The sequence below is a fragment of the Chiloscyllium punctatum genome, chromosome 26, assembly GCF_047496795.1.
Source record: "Chiloscyllium punctatum isolate Juve2018m chromosome 26, sChiPun1.3, whole genome shotgun sequence".
NCBI lineage: Eukaryota > Metazoa > Chordata > Chondrichthyes > Orectolobiformes > Hemiscylliidae > Chiloscyllium > Chiloscyllium punctatum.
Genome location: NC_092764.1, coordinates 58,062,347 through 58,079,500, shown reverse-complemented (window position 1 = coordinate 58,079,500; position 17,154 = coordinate 58,062,347). Strand labels below are relative to the sequence as shown.

Genomic DNA, 17,154 nt, shown 5'->3' with positions numbered 1-17,154 from the left:
TGGGTTTCCTCCGGGTGCTCCGGTTTCCTCCCACAGTCCAAAGATGTGCAGGTCAAGTGAATTGGCCATGCTAAATTGCCTGTAGTGTTAGGTTAGGGGTATGGGTGGGTTGCGCTTCAGCAGGTCGGTGTGGACTTGTTGGGCCGAAGGGCCTGTTTCCACACTGTAAGTAATCTAATCTAATCTAAACATATTTAGCCATGATTGAATGGTGAAGTAGAGCTGATGGGCTGAATGATCTAACTCTGCTCTTATACCTTATGGTCACATGGTCTCTCATTCTGCACCACTAGCTGAGATGAACTTTTAGCCAGTCGTGTTAATACCCCCTCATCTATTCAGTGTGCTGGTGCACTATTGGTCAATGACCCTATCTCTTTTTTTATATTCAGTCATTGGATTGGATGTTACAGACATGCCCAACATTTATTGCTCTTACCATCATATTCACAAAGGTAAAGAAGTGAGCTGCCGTCTTAAACTGCTGCAGTCCTTGTGCTGTAGGGGTGTCCACAGGGTTGTGCACAGAGGAGTTCCAGGATTTTGACGAAATGCAAGTGAAGGAGATTCCAAGTCAGGGTGGTGTGTGGTTCAGAAGGGATCTTGCAGGTCGTGATGAGCATCTGCTATCCCTAGCCTTCGGTGGTACAGTCCATGGGGTTTCGACAATGCTGTTGAAGGGGCCTGGATGAGTTGCTGAAGTGTGTCTGTAGATGGTACACACTGTGTATTGACGGTGATGACAGTGAGTGCTGAAGGTGGTGGAAGGTTGCCAGTCAAGTGGGCTGCTGTGCCTTGGATGGTCTCGTACGCATGAGTGTTATTTGAATTGCACCCAGCTAGGCCAATGGCAAGTATACTATTACTCCTGATTTGTGTCTTTAAGATACTGGTCAGTCCTGGGGAGATGAGAAGTGAGTTATTCGCCACAGAATTTTCAGCCTCTCACCCACTCTTGCAGCAAGAGTATTTCTATTCCTTTAGCTGTTTATAGGATATGGGCAGCATTAGCTAACGCAACATTTATTGCCCAGAGGGCGGTTCAGAATCAATCATATTACTGGAGGTGCATTGTTCAGTTTACGTTTTCCAAAAAGAAATCTTTTTATTATGTGAAGAAATCTCATTTACAAATAATGAATCTTGTCAATAATAGCTTTTTATGTGACATGCAATGTCCGTGTGTCTCATGCTGTGGAATTTGGAGGAAGAGATCGAGTTAATGGTGTCCAACATGAGCTGGGCCATTTCAGCAAAGTACAATCCAGTAAAGTGATAGAACTTTGGGTGGCATGGTGGCTCAGTGGATAGCACTGCTACCTCACAGCAGCAAGGACCCAGTTTAATTCCAGCCTTGGGCAACTGTCTGTGTGGAGTTTGCACATTCTCCTTGTGTCTGCATGGGTTTCCTCCCACAGTCCAAAGATGTGTGGGTCAGGTGAATTGGCCATTCTAAATTGTCCGTCGTGTTAGGTGCATTAGTCAGAGTGGGTTACTCTTCGGAGGGTCGGTGTGGACGTGTTGGGCCAAAGGGCCTGTTTCCACACTGTAGGAAATCTAATCTAATCTAAAAAAGACTTCTCAGTGTCCAGTAGGGAGAGGGAGCTAGGTCTCAGCTAAGCTGAATAGGGAGAAGTATATGAAGAGGCCCAAGCACTGTCTCCACTGTCCCTTGCTCAGACATGTTACTTCTGCCAGAATTTTGAAAAATACATCACAAAGCAGACATCAATGTTGCATTGTAAGATTCAAAGTCTGTGAGAAGATTTGTAGCTCGGGTGCTCGTTGTTGTGGTTCTGTTCGCTGAGCTGGGAATTTGTGTTGCAGTCGTTTCGTCCCCTGTCTAGGTGACATCCTCAGTGCTTGGGAGCCTCCTGTGAAGCGCTTCTGTGATGTTTCCTCCGGCATTTATAGTGATTTATATCTGCCGCTTCCGGTTGTCAGTTCCAGCTGTCCGCTGCAGTGGCCGGTATATTGGGTTCAGGTCGATGTGTTTGTTGATAGAATCAGTGGATGAGTGCCATGCCTCTAGGAATTCCCTGGCTGTTCTCTGTTTGGCTTGTCCTATAATAGTAGTGTTGTCCCAGTCGAATTCATGTTGTCATCGGAGTGTGTGGCTTCTAAGGATAGCTGGTCGTGTCGTTTTGTGGCTAGTTGGTGTTCATGGATGCGGATCGTTAGCTGTCTTCCTGTTTGTCCTATGTAGTGTTTTGTGCAGTCCTTGCATGGGATTTTGCTCATGCTGGGTATCGGATCCATTGTCCTGGTGAGTTATTGTCTGAGAGTGGCTGTTGCTTTGTGTGCTGTTATGAGTCCTAGTGGTCGCAGTAGTCTGGCTGTCAGTTCAGAAATGTTTTTGATGTATGGTAGTGTGGCTAGTCCTTTGGGTTGTGGCATGTCCTCATTCCGTTGTCTTTCCCTTAGGGATCTGTTGATGAAATTGTGGGGGTATCCGTTTTTGGCGAATACATTGTATAGGTGTTCTTCTTCCTCTTTTTGCAGTTCTGGTGTACTGCAGTGTGTTGTGGCCCTTTTGAACAGTGTCTTGATGCAACTTCTTTTGTGTGTGTTGGGGTAGTTGCTTTCGTAGTTTAGGACTTGGTCTGTGTGTGTGGCTTTCCTGTATACCTTTGTGGTGAATTCTCCGTTCGGTGTTCTCTGTACCATCACGTCTAGGAATGGGAGTTGGTTGTCCTTTTCTTCCTCTCTAGTGAATCGGATTCCTGTGAGTGTGGCGTTGATGATCCGGTGTGTGTTCTCTATTTCTCTATTGTTCTCTGTGTTCTCTATTGTAAGGTGTATCCACTTCAGTCATTAACACAGTCATTAACTCTCTACACAGTTGGAGTTGCACTTCTGTTGAAGAAACAAATAGTCATTGTCTCAATAAAAGTGTCTGACCTCTTAGAAAGTTTGCAGGAATGGATCTGTTCGAAGACTCTTTTTATTCAAAAAAAAGCCAGCAGTTTTAAACATAGAGGCATAATTCACAATGTATTTAAAAGGAATAAACAAAAAATTGCACTTTGAGTCATGACCATCTTTACAAATGATGTTTCAAGGGAATCAAACTTCAGTGCCTAATGATAAATGAAGTCCGAGTGCCACCTAATGTCTGTCTGTGCAATAAATAAAGAACTACAGATGGTGGAGACCTGAAGCCACCAAAAGCAGCCAGACCTGAGGGTCTCTAGCAACTTCTGTTTCTGTCTGTGCAATATGGAGGAGCCATGTATAAAGGTTGTAAGGACTTCATCTATTTTATTTGAGATTGTGTAACTGAGATCTTCAACGCCACCATTCTTCATCTTGGCAAAAACAAGCTTTCCAGTGGTGTGGATAGACGGAAAAAATTCCAATCAACTAGTTGAAATCCAAGATGAAAATGTCACTGACCTCACTTGTATGCAGATGATAATGTCATCTCTGCCCTCTCAGAATAGTACCTTCGGGCCTTATTCAATGCCTTCATGGAAGCATACCAAAGAATTGGTCTCGGGCTCAGAAGACTCGAATTCTTTACCAATCCATCCCAGGTCAAGTTCTGGTCCATGTCTCCATCATGAGTAATGGAGAAATCTTCCCAAGGGTGAAAGGTGTCTCTTACCTTGGAAGCTACTTCTCATCGCTGCCATTGATGTGGGGATTCAACATCGCATCCAATCTGAGAGTGGCACCATTGAACACCCAAGGATGAGAATCTTCTATGACTGTGACATCGATGCTGATACCAAGATCCTTCTGATTCAACTCTGTGGCGCTTGGACTACTTATGGATGCCAAGGTCATTGAGAAGTAATGTCAACGTTGTTTGAGAGCATCAGCTGGGAAGATAGTCATACTAACATCTGTATCCTTGAAGCAGCCAATAGCACCAGCATCAAGGCCATGATCATCAGGACCCACCTCTGCTGTGCTGGCCACTTGTTTGGGATGCCTGAGTTTTGACTACCAAAGCAAACTTGCTTCACTCAGGTCAAGGAAGACACTCGAATAAGAGAAGGATGTGAAGACTTCCCTCAAGAAATGTAACATTGATGTCAACCTGGGGAGACCCTCAATCAGAATCAACTGACTTGGAGGAAGCTCCTGTATGAAGGGATATATTTCTTCATGAGCACCTGGCTGGAAGAGGAAGCATGGAAAAGGAACCAGTGAAGGAATGTCAGTGATCTGAAGGCCAAAGGCCAATCCCACCTCCTGGAAGCTCCTGCCAAGTGTGTAGCTGGAGATTAGTAGAAATTTGGACTGCAGCGTCACAGAGAGAGAACCAGTTTGAAATAAAACTGGAGCGGTACGGTGCTCACTTATTTATTGCATGGAAAGATGTCACCTTTGCTGAGGATTTGATACTTTCGTGAGTCAGATTGGCATCCGGTACCTTTTAGGTTGGAAAAAAAAACACAAATAGCTTCTGGACTGATTTTCAAGTCATAGTTTTGTGACAGAGCTGAGGGAAGAGAGCACGTTATACTCAGACCTGCAAACAAGTGGGATCTCTCTCTCAAAGTATGGAAGAAAACCAGCAATAAAAAGCACTCAACTCAATGCTTGGGTCTTGCTGTTGAATTGAGTATGACTGCAGTTGAAAACAATGTGGTATTGTTACCATAAACCAAAGAACTTTGAGAAACTCGCTTCATTTTCCCCTTGAAGTCTGAACTCTTGATCCACAAATATTGTTCCTTTTTGTCTATATTTTCCATGATATTTCTGCACAAATGTCTGTTACATCTGTCTTGTCCTTGCTATTTATGAATGTGTGTGTGTGTGTTTGGATTTAAAGGGAGCACAGTTTAAACTTCGATCTCATTAATTAATAATCTATTTTTCTATTCATTAAAAGCTAGCTTCGGTTTTTTTTTTGTTTATTAACAGAAGTTGATGTGAGTTTCATTTCATTTGGAAGTATGGACAGTCAGTCATGAACCATTAATGGAATGATTAAATTGGTCTTTTTCACATTTGTGATGACTGGGCAAATAGTGGTCACACTCCTCCTATCAGAGATGTGAGAACATGTTAAAGATGCTGCAAGGAGATTCCAACAGGCTCTTTTGCTGAAATGTTTGCTGCAAAGGGAAGATTTAAATGAAGGAAGCTGGTAAAATGTACTTACAAAATCAAATTTCTTGATTTACATTAAATGCACATGTTAATCTGCTTCAAATTAGACGTTATTGTGTTATTGCTCCTCAAGATGTACAGGTATAAAGTTCTTCTGGCAATGTTTTTCTACAACCTCTACCATCTGGGAGAAGGTACAGAACACACGCACGAGCCGGTTTCAAAACAGTTTCTACCCTACTGTTGTTAGAATACTGAATGGACTCTCAAACTCTTAACATTTGCCTGTACCTGTGTTTTTTGTTTTTGCTGCTGTTTACCTATTATTTACTTAGCTATGCTCCTTAACTCTGTGATCTGCCTGTATTGCTCGCAAGACGAAGCTTTTCACTGTACCTCGGTACACGTGACAATAAATTCAATTCAATTCTACACCACCTCACAAACCTGAGCCCTCTACCATGAAAAGCAGCCTTCCTTCCAATGACTCCATCTTCACTTCCCACTGCCTCAGGAAAGCAGTTAAAATAATCTAAGAACCCTCCCATCCCACTTTTATATTCTCCTCCTCCCTCTTCCATTGGGCAAAAGATACAAAAGTTTGAAAACACGTACCAACAGATTTAAGAACAGCTTCTTCAGTGCTGTTATCAGACTTGTAGACGGACCTCTTGTATGTTAGAGTTGATTTTTGTCTGCACCTTCTCTGTAGTTATCAAGTTATATTCTGAACTCTATTCTGCTTTCCTGATGAACGTATATGAGGTATGATTTATCTGGTTAGCACGCAAAACAATACTTTTCATTAATCTTTGGTACATGTGACAATAATAAATCAAATCAAATCAAACCTAGAAGGACAGGAGATACATGGAAATGCTGGCATCGGCCAATCTCCATTCAGCCTCTCACCATCCTGATGGAGAACTGTTTCATCATTCCTTATCACCCCGAACAGTTCTCTGAAACTACATCGCATGGATTGCAGTCATTCAAGAATGCAGCTTACAACTGCCTTGTCAAGGGAATTTAGAGATAGGCAGAAGTTGGACTTGGCAGTGATGTCACATCCCATGAACAAATACAAGAAAGACAAGTTATTGTGCAGTATTTGAGTACTTGGCTATCTAATGCTGTGTTGTTTCTGCGCTACACTTGGGATGTTAAACTGCTGCCTGTCAAGGTGGATGCAAAGTAATTGGAGCAGGATGTTCCCCTATGCTCCTGTCCAATATCCCTCGCTCCACCAGTAACATCCGATTATGAAGTGAATGCATCGCATTGCTCCATGGGGAGCTGCACATCGTGGCTGCTGTTCATCAGTCTTCAAAAAGAATTCATTGTGTTCTGAACAGTTTGAGCTGTTTGCCAGAAACGAGGTGAAATGACACGTGAATGAAAATTGTTCTTCGAGTTTCTATATTTTAATTCTCCTTCTCTGGTAAGTAGGAGGAGGTGCAGTGAATTACCTCTGATCTAGATGTTCTTGGTTCAAGTCCCGTACAAAGGCTTGAAGATCAGGGTGCGTTAATACTATGGGCCACACAGGTTTTAAATATCATCTTGTAAATCCTTCCATACACATGCCAATGGCAGGAGAGATTGTTGGTCAACCATGTGTGCCAGAGCATTGAGTACAGGAGTTGGGACATCATGTTATTGCTGTACAACACCTTAGCAAGACCCCGTTTGGAGTACTGCATACAATTCTGGTCACCCTGCTATAGGGAAGGACATTATTAAACTGGAAAGGGCACGAGAAAGATTCACAGGAATGTTACCGAGACTAGAAGGTTTGAGTTATGAGAAGATAGGCTGGGACCTTTTTCCCTGGAGTGTCGGTGACTTTATAGAGGTTTATAAAATCATGAGGGGCAGAAAAAAAATGAATGACAAAGGTAGGGGAGTCCAAAACTCACTTTAAGGTGAGAGGGGAAAGATTTAAAAGGGACCTAAGGGCTAACTTTTTCACGCACAGGGTAGTGCATCTGTGGAACGAGCTGCTAGAGAAAATGGCAGAGGCCATTATAATTACATCATTTAAAAGACATTTGGGCAAGCACATAGACAGGAAAGGTTTAAAGGGATATGCCTGATGAAGGGCTTTTGCCTGAAACGTTGATTTTCCTGCTCCTCGGATGCTGCCTGACCTGCTGTGCTTTTCCAGCACCACTCTGATCTCTACTTTAAAGGGATATGGGCCAATTACAGGCAAATGTGACTAGATCAGTTCAGGAAACCTGGTCAGCATGGACGAGTTGGGCTGAAGGGTCTGTTTCCAGGCTGTGTGGCTCTCTGAATCTATGTGATGGATAGAACACAGCAGTTTCTGTCATCACTTCCCAGACCTTGATGTAACGGTGCATGTTCCAATATAACTCTAATTCCCTGAGGGACCGCCAACATACCAAGTACGTCAAATGTACAGACGTTCAGAAAAGTGTTTGAGTGCATGCATGTACAGTGTTAGCTGTTGGAAATGACTACTGATTAAACACAGTTCAATTTATAGCTTTTATCTAAGGCCTGCTGTGTTTCTCTTCCTGTCCCGGATCTGTCTGCTGTTGCATAGTTTCGGTGACTTTGATCTTTTCATGAAAGCAGGATGTGAGGCCACCCAGCACCAGTCTCAGTCCCTGGTGCTAACTGATGCTTCAGTCAATCTGTGTAATGGAGGGTGAGAGCATCTCTCTATCCCATAGTCATCAAGTCTGAAAGTGGAGCTCTGTTCATTTACTGTAAATCAACTGTACTGATGGGCAACAGCCTCTCTATGGTTCAGTGACCATCTCTGAGCCTGACCCAAGAAAATCATTGTATCACCAGCACCATCCCAGAAATCTGTGGGTGTACACGTGGACCTTGTGTTTCACATCAAGGCCCTCGTGAGTTTATGTCGAGTTCCTCAGGAATTTGCATTGAGTTCCTTGTGAGTTCATGTTGAAGTCCTCAGTGAGGAGTGAAGCTCTATTTTAGGCCCTGCACTGTGCTCCTTCATACCCAGAATGTGCCAGATTGGTTTCGTGAATTTCTCTTGGGGTGGGAGTGTGAAAGTGCAATTGCTGTTCAGTGTTGTTCCCATCACTGTGAGAGTCATTGTGACTGCCACAAATAGATAGTTTGTCACTCGCTGACTGAGGTGCATCTTCTTCTGCAGGATGACAAAGACCTGGTGCCCGAGTTTGTCAGTGCTGAAGGATTGACATGTCTCATCAAAGTGGGAGCTGAAGCTGACCAGAACTATCAGAACTACATCCTGCGAGGTTCGTGAGTACCCTGTCTCTGCTTCAATACAGTGCAGATTATTGCTAAATATCATTTTGCTATCAGATCATGTTCTTTATGATAATGTGCTTACTGGCAAGATTCAAACTGGGATTCAGGTTAAATTTAAATACTTCTAAGTATTTGCCATCTGCACCTGTTTAGGAATCTGAAACCTTGACAGTATAAACTCTTAACGGGAAAATCTGTCGTGGTAAAGAAAATGGTGCAAAGTAGGCAATCCTTCAGTAAGCCTTTTCCTCTGTCTACATTTAATCAGGAGGGTGAGCCTTCTCATTGGGCAGCACGGTGGCTCAGTTCGCACTGCTGCCTCACAGCACCAAGGACCCAGGTTCGATTCCAGCCTCGGGCGACTGTCTGTGTGGAGTTTACACATTCTCCCCATGTCTGCGTGTGTTTCCTCCTGGTGCTCCGGTTTCCTCCCACAGTCACAAAGATGTGTAGGTTAGGTGAATTGGCCATGCTAAATTGTCCCATAGTGTTCAGAGTTGTGTAGCTTAGGTGCATTAGTCAGGGGAATTGTAGGGTAATGTGTCTGGGTGGGATACTCTTCGGAGGGGTGGTGTGGACCTGTTGGGACAAAGAGCATGTTTCCACGCTGTAGGGATTTTAATTCTAATTCCACAAACCAGAACTGTAAATGGAATTGTAATCTGTGACCTCTGATCATGATTGTCCCACATGACAGTCTTGTTGGTGTAAGTGCCCTCTATAGCAGGTAAATAACATCAAAATAAGACCCAAGGAGCAAATTACTGCAGATGCTGGAATCTGTACTGAAGATAACCAAAGCTGGAGATTACAGCTGGTCAGACAGCATTCATGGAGAGAGACATGGGGCAGGTTTATGAGGTAGGGATTGGTGAACACAGGTAGGCATCCCTACCACACAACTCCCCACCCCCTTTTATCTGCAGTTCCCCTTGCACCCACCCCCAGTTCTGAAGAAGAGTTACACCAGAAATGTTGACGTCTGCACCTCCTGATGCTGCCTGGCTTGCTGTGTTCTTCCAGCCTCCTGCTTGACTTCCATTGAGAGCGATCAAGCTAATGTTTCGAGTTAGCTCTTCATATGATTCTTTCAGCCTCCCAGCTCCACTTCATAACTCTTCACAGTTCCTGACAGAGCCTGTTCAGTGAATACAGCAGCTCTCTTTATGCAGCCTCGTTTTGATTTTGTTTTTGGGTGCACTCACAATGAGAAGTGATGAGCAGCGATAAAGGACATCACCAGCTCACCCTCCTGATTAAATGTCGACAGAGGAAAAGGCTTATTGAAAGACTGCCTACTATGAACTATTTTCTTTATCAGTACAGATTTTCCAGTTGGAGTTTTTACTGTCAGGGGTTAGTATTTGATCTGGAGAGATGGGTTCTGCTCTGAAATTGCTGAGTTTGCAAAGCTGAGCTGAATGCCCTCTGCACTGGGGAAATGAAGTATAGACTTGGGTGACTGCTTCACAGAACATCTACACTCTGTCAGCAAAGAAGACTCTGAGCTTCTAGTTGCCTGCCACTTTAACACACTACCCTATTCCCCGGTCAATATCTCTATCTCAGGCTTGCTGTAGTCTTCCAGTGAAGCTCAGTGCAAGATGGAAGAACAGCACCTCATTTCCCACTTGGGAACCCTGCAGCCTTCAGGACTCAATATCGAGTTTATCAATTTTGGGGCTTGAGCCACCTTCTCCCATGTGTTTACCCCAATCCCACGCATCAGGCCTTTTTTTTAATCATCTATTACACACAACCCATTGTTAGCCACTCATAGTCCCCACTAACAGCTATTCACCCTCTTTAGCCAGATCCTTATCCACTCCTTTGTCTGACGGCTGTTCTTTTCTCTCTTTGGGTTCCATGCCCACCTATCGCTTACTCCTTACCCCCTCCCCCCACACTATCTTCTGCATAAAAATTGACATTTTCCTAGCTACCATCGGTTCTGAGGAAGGGTCACTGGACCTTAACTCTGATTTTTCTCAAGAGATGCAGCCAGACCAGCTGAGTTTGTCCAAAAATGTCTGTTTTTGTTTCCAAATGATCTATTTGCTGTTCTTTCTTGGTTCTCCAGTTTTACCCTCATTGTGATTGTTACGATTGGGAGTTCTTTTGTCCCTCAGAATCAATTGGGAGACCAGATGAGAGAACTATGAGTAGTACCTCACTCTAGTATGCATCCCTGATGTTTGGTATTCATATACAGGGAATACAAGTTATGGAATTTTTCTGCACTCACTGTTCAGCAGCTTTATATTAGGTTAAAGTTAATCTGAACTCCTTGTAGATGGCTTCTCCCGATGAGCCACGAGAATGTTTTAGATTTGGAACAGGCTTTGGGCCCAACAAATCTGCCTTGCCAACATTTTCTCTTTTAATTTTAAACATAGATTTGCAGGTTTTTTTTTCATTATCAATTATTTCTTTGCCGTTTTTAATCAAAAGATTTTGCAGTATCCACTCCTACCCTTCAAGCTTAAAGAGTGACAGATGGGGAATGCTTTCTCAAGCAAAATAAAAATCAGTGGACGTGCAATCAGATTTTCAAAGTTTGATAGATTGGTTTCACAAAATTAAATAAAATGGGAAAAGCCAGGGGAAAGTCCAAGCACAGAGATGCCAGAGTTTGAGGGTTAAATGACTTGCAATCTAAATATAACATTAAAATAAATGCCGTCCCAGTCAGTCAACGGAAATAAATTATTTGAATTGACCGTCAATTTCCATCTGAAAACTGGACCATTTGTAACAAATTTGGATTCCTGCCTTTGTCTTGTCCCAACCCAGCATTTTCTCATGTGAACCACAGCCTTCTGCTCCCTTTCACCTGATGAAGGAGCGTCGCTCCGAAAGCTAGTGCTTCCAATTAGACCTGTTGGACTATAGCCTGGTGTTGTGTGATTTTTAACCTTTTTTGTTGATAGTGCTCTCTGTGAACACTGTTCTACAGCCCCCTCTGGTGTTCTGATGCTGCAATACCTCTATTTATTTTGAAGTGGCCATTCTCTAAGCCTGTGCTGTAGGCTCACCAGCTTCATGACCTTCCACAACCTTCGGGGGACTGATAGATGTGTCACTGCAGAGCTTCTGTGCTGCTCTCGGTGTTATTTTGCTGACCTTTGATCATCTTGTATCTTGGAATTTCCTTTTTTATAGTTTTGCTGCAAGTATTTGCCCTGACTTTCATTTTTAGTCTCAGTAAACACTAATTTTTAAATGAAGATATCCAAGTTTGATTGAATCGCTTTGTCCACGTGGGAACTTTCAGCCTTCTCTTTTCTCCCTGTTTCCTCTGTTCTGTGTTTCTAGCTCCAGGTTAAACATTTCCCATTGAAAAGCTGTAATTCTGCATGTCAGTTTTTCCTTCTCACAATTCAATTCTTCTGATTCAAATATTTAAGTTTTTTTCAGTTTAGTTTTGTTTTATTGTTGAACTGAGCAATGCAGAGGCCACCTTTCATAGTCCTTACCTATGGAACCCTTCCGCTGTCTGCCTCGTGACCCAGAACAGTTTAGGGGAATTGGCCATGCCAAATTGCCCAAATTTTTCAGGGATGTATGGTTTAGGTGCTTTAGTCAAGGGTAAATGTAGAGTAATAGAGTAGGGGAATGGGTCTGGGTAGGTTACGTTTTGGAGGGTCGGTGTGGATTTTGGCCAAATGGCCTGTTTTCATGGTGTAGGGATTCTATAAATCTAACAAGATTACAGTAGCCTCAGGCGACTGTTTGTGTGGAGTTTGCACATTCTCCCCATGTCTATGTAGAGTTTGCACATTCTCCCAGTGCCTGTCTGGGTTTCCTCCAGGTGCTCCGGTTTCCTCCCACAATCCAAACGTGCAGATTAGGCGAATTAGCCAAGCTGAATTGCCCATATTGTTCAGGGATGTATAGGTTAGGTAGATTAATCAGGGGTAAAAGTAGACTAATAGCATTGGGGAATGGGTCTGGGTAAGTTTCTCTTTGGAGGGTCGGTGTGGACTTGTTGGGCTGTAGTGCCTGTTTCCACACTGTAGGGATTATATGATTCTAACAGGGTTACATAGTGATGATGGCTTCTGGGCTAATATATTGTGTGAGGAACCATTTCTTATTGAATGCTTCAGAGAAATAAATGATTTCAGCACCAACATTCTGCAGTTGATATCTCGCTGGTTTATCTGGGAGCTTTGTCCACTGTTTCCTTTCTGCTGCTTGGCCACTTATAACCATCTCGCATCATAGCATAATTACAAAGTAGGCCATTCCCTCCATCCCGCTGGTCCTGGCTTTTTGCAAAAGGTACTTGCCATCCTTTTTGGCCATAATCCTGTAAGATCCTCATCGCTGCCTACATGCCTCAGTGGTCACAAACTGTGGATCACTTTGTGGTATCATCCCCCCCCCACCCCCCCCACCCCCCCCGCGGCCTCAACTGAATAAGATAATTAGTAGGCCCAAGGCTGGCTCACTGCCAAATTAAACAGATTCTCGAGGCTGAAGGGGTAATAGGAGGTCCACACCCATCTTGGAAGGAGATGCCCTCTCCACAGGGCATCCTTGGCTTGTGGACGGGCAGGTAGGTGACTGGAAAGCTGGTCCCCAGATCAGCCACTTGGGAGACTGCTACAGTCAGCCACTTCACCACCCTGAACCCTCCTAGAGCCTGAAGACTGGGGAATTCCAATGGTCTTTGCTCATCGGACATCAAACTGCTCAGTTGTATCCAACTGCTTACAACCCACCCCACCATTCCCACCCCCAGGGAAAATGGTCCAGGATGGGTGCTGAAAAACTGGCATGCTCACCAACATTGTGAGTTTTCATACCCATCTGTCTCTGTGCCAACTCCCATGTGGAGTTAAAAATCTGTTTCAACAGTGTTTCATGTAGCACCTCCCTGACCCCAACAACACTCTATCTTTTCTCTCGATCGGTTGTCGATGATTTTTGCTGTAATTCCAGGGTATTGACAGAACAAAGTCATGGTTTGTCCCTATTTGTTCATCCTGAAGGTCTCAGTAGGTTGCCCCTTGACTGACTGACCCTGATTGATCCGTGTGCTTCCAGATTAAAGTTCATTTTGTTACTGATAGTAACTTTCTCACCATTGATGTGAGGCCTATCAATTTCTCACTATCCCTCTCCATGGTTTTGAATGAATAATTCTCCAGTGCTCCAAATGTTACTTCCTTATCCATTGAGGATTGAGAGATTGGGTCCAACACCTCAGTTATTTTTGCCTTTTTACTACTTCAGTAACTGAAGAAGCAGTCCACTGGGACCAGGTGACTTACCAATTTTCAGTATTGCTTATTTTTCTAGTGCGTCCTTTTTGATTATCTCATCTGGTGTGGGCTTCATGTCATCCACTTCCTTTGCAAAAACAGATGTAAAATACTTAATTAATATATTAAGTATGTCCTCTGTCTCTGCTTGAAGGTTTTCCCTTGGGTCCCTAATGGGCTCAGGAAAAGTGAGGACTGCAAATGCTGGAAATCAGAGTCTAGATTAGAGTGGTGCTGGAAAAGCACAGCAGGTCAATCAGTTTCCTGATGAAGGGCTTTTGTCCGAAACATCGATTTTCCTACTCCTCGGATGCTGCCTGACCTGCTGTGCTTTTCCAGCACCACTCCCTAATAGGCACATTAATTCCCCAGGTTAACAATAATGATCTGGTAATGGCTCTTGTTGAGCTGTGCTAGTGTCCCAAACCTTGGATTGGGAGACCCAGGTTCAAGTCCCATCTGCTCCAGTGATCTGTAATAACATCTTTGAGCAGGTTGATTAGAAAAAATAGGTTTGAAAAAAATTTATAAAGTATTTAACCAGTGTGAGCTGTGTTAATTGTTGGAAAATGGATGACCAGATGATTATTCTAATGAACAACATTCACTTGAAGCACTGACTTGTCAGTTTTCTCATGGGTGCTGCTTGACATGTTGACTTTTGCTAATACTTTGTTTCTACATCAAAGTTTCAGTAATTGCAGTGATTTTTTTGGTACCAACACCAAACCTGAGTAAAGTTGTTTGAAACATCAGAATTGTCAGGACATAGCTTACAGTCTCTTCAATTTCATTCACAGCTCTGAGCCAGATAATGCTGTTTGTGGATGGAATGAATGGTGTCATTGGTCATAATGAGACTGTCCAATGGCTGTACACACTGTCTGGCAGCATGGTGAGTCATGCATCCTAATTTACAATGAGTGTTTAATTTTACATGAATTTGAAAGTTTCGAGCAGGATTACTCTTCACCAGACTGCAGAAGGATATCGCAATTGGACTTGGTTTTCTCAAGACTGCAGGAGTACAAGAAATGAGTCCATTCCCCAAGGAACGTAGCTGAAAAGTGTATGCATTTGGATATCGGATAGTGGTGCCCTGGATCCTGAAATCCAGAACCACAGGCTAATTCCCGGGAGCATGGGTTTGAATCCCCTGCATCTAGATGGTGAAGTTTCAATATAATTGAAAAATCTAAAAATGAAAGCTGGTCTAATGGTGTAAAAACTCATCTGGTTTACTAATGTCCTTTAGGAAAGGAAATCTGCTGTCATTACTTGGTCTGGCTCACATTTGACGGAAATGTAATTAAGCATTGACTGCCCTCTGTGAAATTAGGGATGGGCAGTAAATTCTGGCCTAGCTAGCAGCATGCACACCACATGAATGATATAAAAACAATTATGGTCAAATCGCTTGCTGTCCATACTCCCTTGTGGAACAGGTCTGTAACAGCTGTCGATATTGCTGTTGGTGTGAATATTTTTTGGCCATTGCTTGGAACAGTTCATGAATAATAATATGCAATCTGTTCTTGTCATTATCTTTTGGGATTGATTTCTTTCTTGCCCCTGATTTTCACTGCTCGGGGGAGTGGATGTGGTTGAGTCAATAAGGCTCAATTTAGCATCTTCATTCGAGGTATGTCCTTGCTCTTGAGTTTAACCTTTAGTCACTGGGTGCTTCAGAAAACATGGCATGGGTTTTGAGGGAAGAACAGTGGTAATGGAAGTTGTTTGGAATGCAAGTGTTTTTGGACCATGGGATTTGGAATATGGATGCATTTGGACATTACTGGGTTATGAAGGAGTTATCTTGTGATTGTTTAGTGAAAAGATTAAAGGAGACTATGGTCTATTTGCTGTTTCAAAAATGCAAGTGACTTCGGAAAGCAGTGTCCAGCAAAGTTTGAGAGAGGGAGAGATAAGAGTAGAGTTACATTGCTTTAATTGTTGAGAAAACAGACCAAGGAAGCCTTACTTGATTAATTCTGCCATTATCTAGCAACAGCCTCTGGACTGAGGTGCAGTGTGTTTTTTTTTAGTGCACACCTAGCAGCTGTGGGATGTTAGCGAAATGGTCACGGAGCTGCAACAGTATTGTCTCTGTCTTAGTCAGTAAGAGTCAGGGCTTGGAGCTGAAAGCAGCACTGTGTGTAATCCTGTCAGTGAAGCAGGAGTAAAGCCTGGTAAAGTTTCAAATGTCATTTCCCAGCAGAAACTGAAGTTTAGACTGAAGACTTTTCGTTAGACTGAAACTGTCAGCATTCTGGTTTCATGGACAGCAATTCAAAGTTAATGTGAGAGGTCAACCTATTTTTTTATTGGAAGATGCTCCTTGACCCACAGAGATGTTGTTTTTTATTTTGCTTTGGCCTAATGATTTTTGCCCCAATCATAATAGCTCTGTAGAGTAATGAACATCCGTACTCTATCTGTGTATTTAATGTGTGTATGATGGGATTCAGGGTGACATAGTTTAATTCTAGTAACTTAGTTGATAAGCAGCATACCATTTTTTGAAGACTATGTTTCCTCTAAAATTTATGTTATTTTTGAGCTAATTGAGAAGCCAGTGAAAGTCTCTTTTGTTCTAGTTGACAGTAATGAAGAGAAACATGTTGACCATTTTTGGTGTTTGAATAAGACATGGACACTCTTGGTATGGTGTGTGGTCTAGTGGAGCTCGAGTTCCAACACATACTTCCCATCAGAACCATAACAAAGTCTAGGGACACAACAAAGGGATCAGGTGCTTTTTAAAAAAAAACATTCACAAGGTGAGGGGGTCGCTGCCCATTTATTGCCCATCCCTAATTGTCCAGAGGGCAGTTAAAAGTCAATCACATTGCTATGGGTCTGGAGTCACATGTAGGCCAGACCAGGTAAGGATGGTAGTATCCGAGTATTTAGTAAAGGATGCGTGTCAAGCAGTTTTAGTTGCAAGTCATTTATGAATTTTCTCTGTCTTGCAATAACATCGATCGTGCATATACGTAAAATCATCTCATTGCACCAAAGAAATGAATATTGCTATTAGATGGTCACATATTTGAAGGATCTGAGCAGGAAAGAGGCCAGCGAGGTTTGTGGATAGTGTCAGAAGTGTTACACAAACATAATTTAGGTTGTCCATAAAAAGTGTTAATTAAATAATTAAATCAAATGGAGGTAATTTTGAAGTTGCATCTGGCTTTGGTGAAGCGACTTTGGGTCCAGTTTTAGTGTTTAATATAGATGTAAAGTTACTAGAGGGAGTTCTATAAGGCTAGTAGTCCTCTCATTGTAAAGGAGTGTATTTTTCAATTGACCACAAGTAATTCCGTCACCACCAACCAGTTAATTATTGGAATGATGGACTCCGGTACATTCGTGACAACTTGTAACCTGATTAGCTTCAATTTCATAAAACAAAATTGAGGCTGACATACAAGTGATGTATCTTTTTCCCAGTGTTGTCATGGTAAGATGTAAGTAATAAGAACAATGTTACAGGAAACCAGAGCCCATTGTAACCTCCATTTCCCCTGGCAATATCCAA

General features: G+C 42.8%; 1 protein-coding gene across 3 annotated transcripts in view; it reads left to right on the top strand.

Moving 5' to 3' along the window:
• fhod1 (formin homology 2 domain containing 1) overlaps positions 1-17,154 on the top strand; it is a 310,142-nt gene that overhangs the window by 154,600 nt on the left and 138,388 nt on the right. For all 3 annotated transcript variants that reach the window (XM_072547486.1, XM_072547487.1, XM_072547488.1), the window contains 2 exons: positions 8,225-8,330; positions 14,414-14,508. In XM_072547486.1, coding sequence (XP_072403587.1) covers positions 8,225-8,330; positions 14,414-14,508 — 201 coding nt within the window. The remainder of the gene's footprint in view (positions 1-8,224; positions 8,331-14,413; positions 14,509-17,154) is intronic.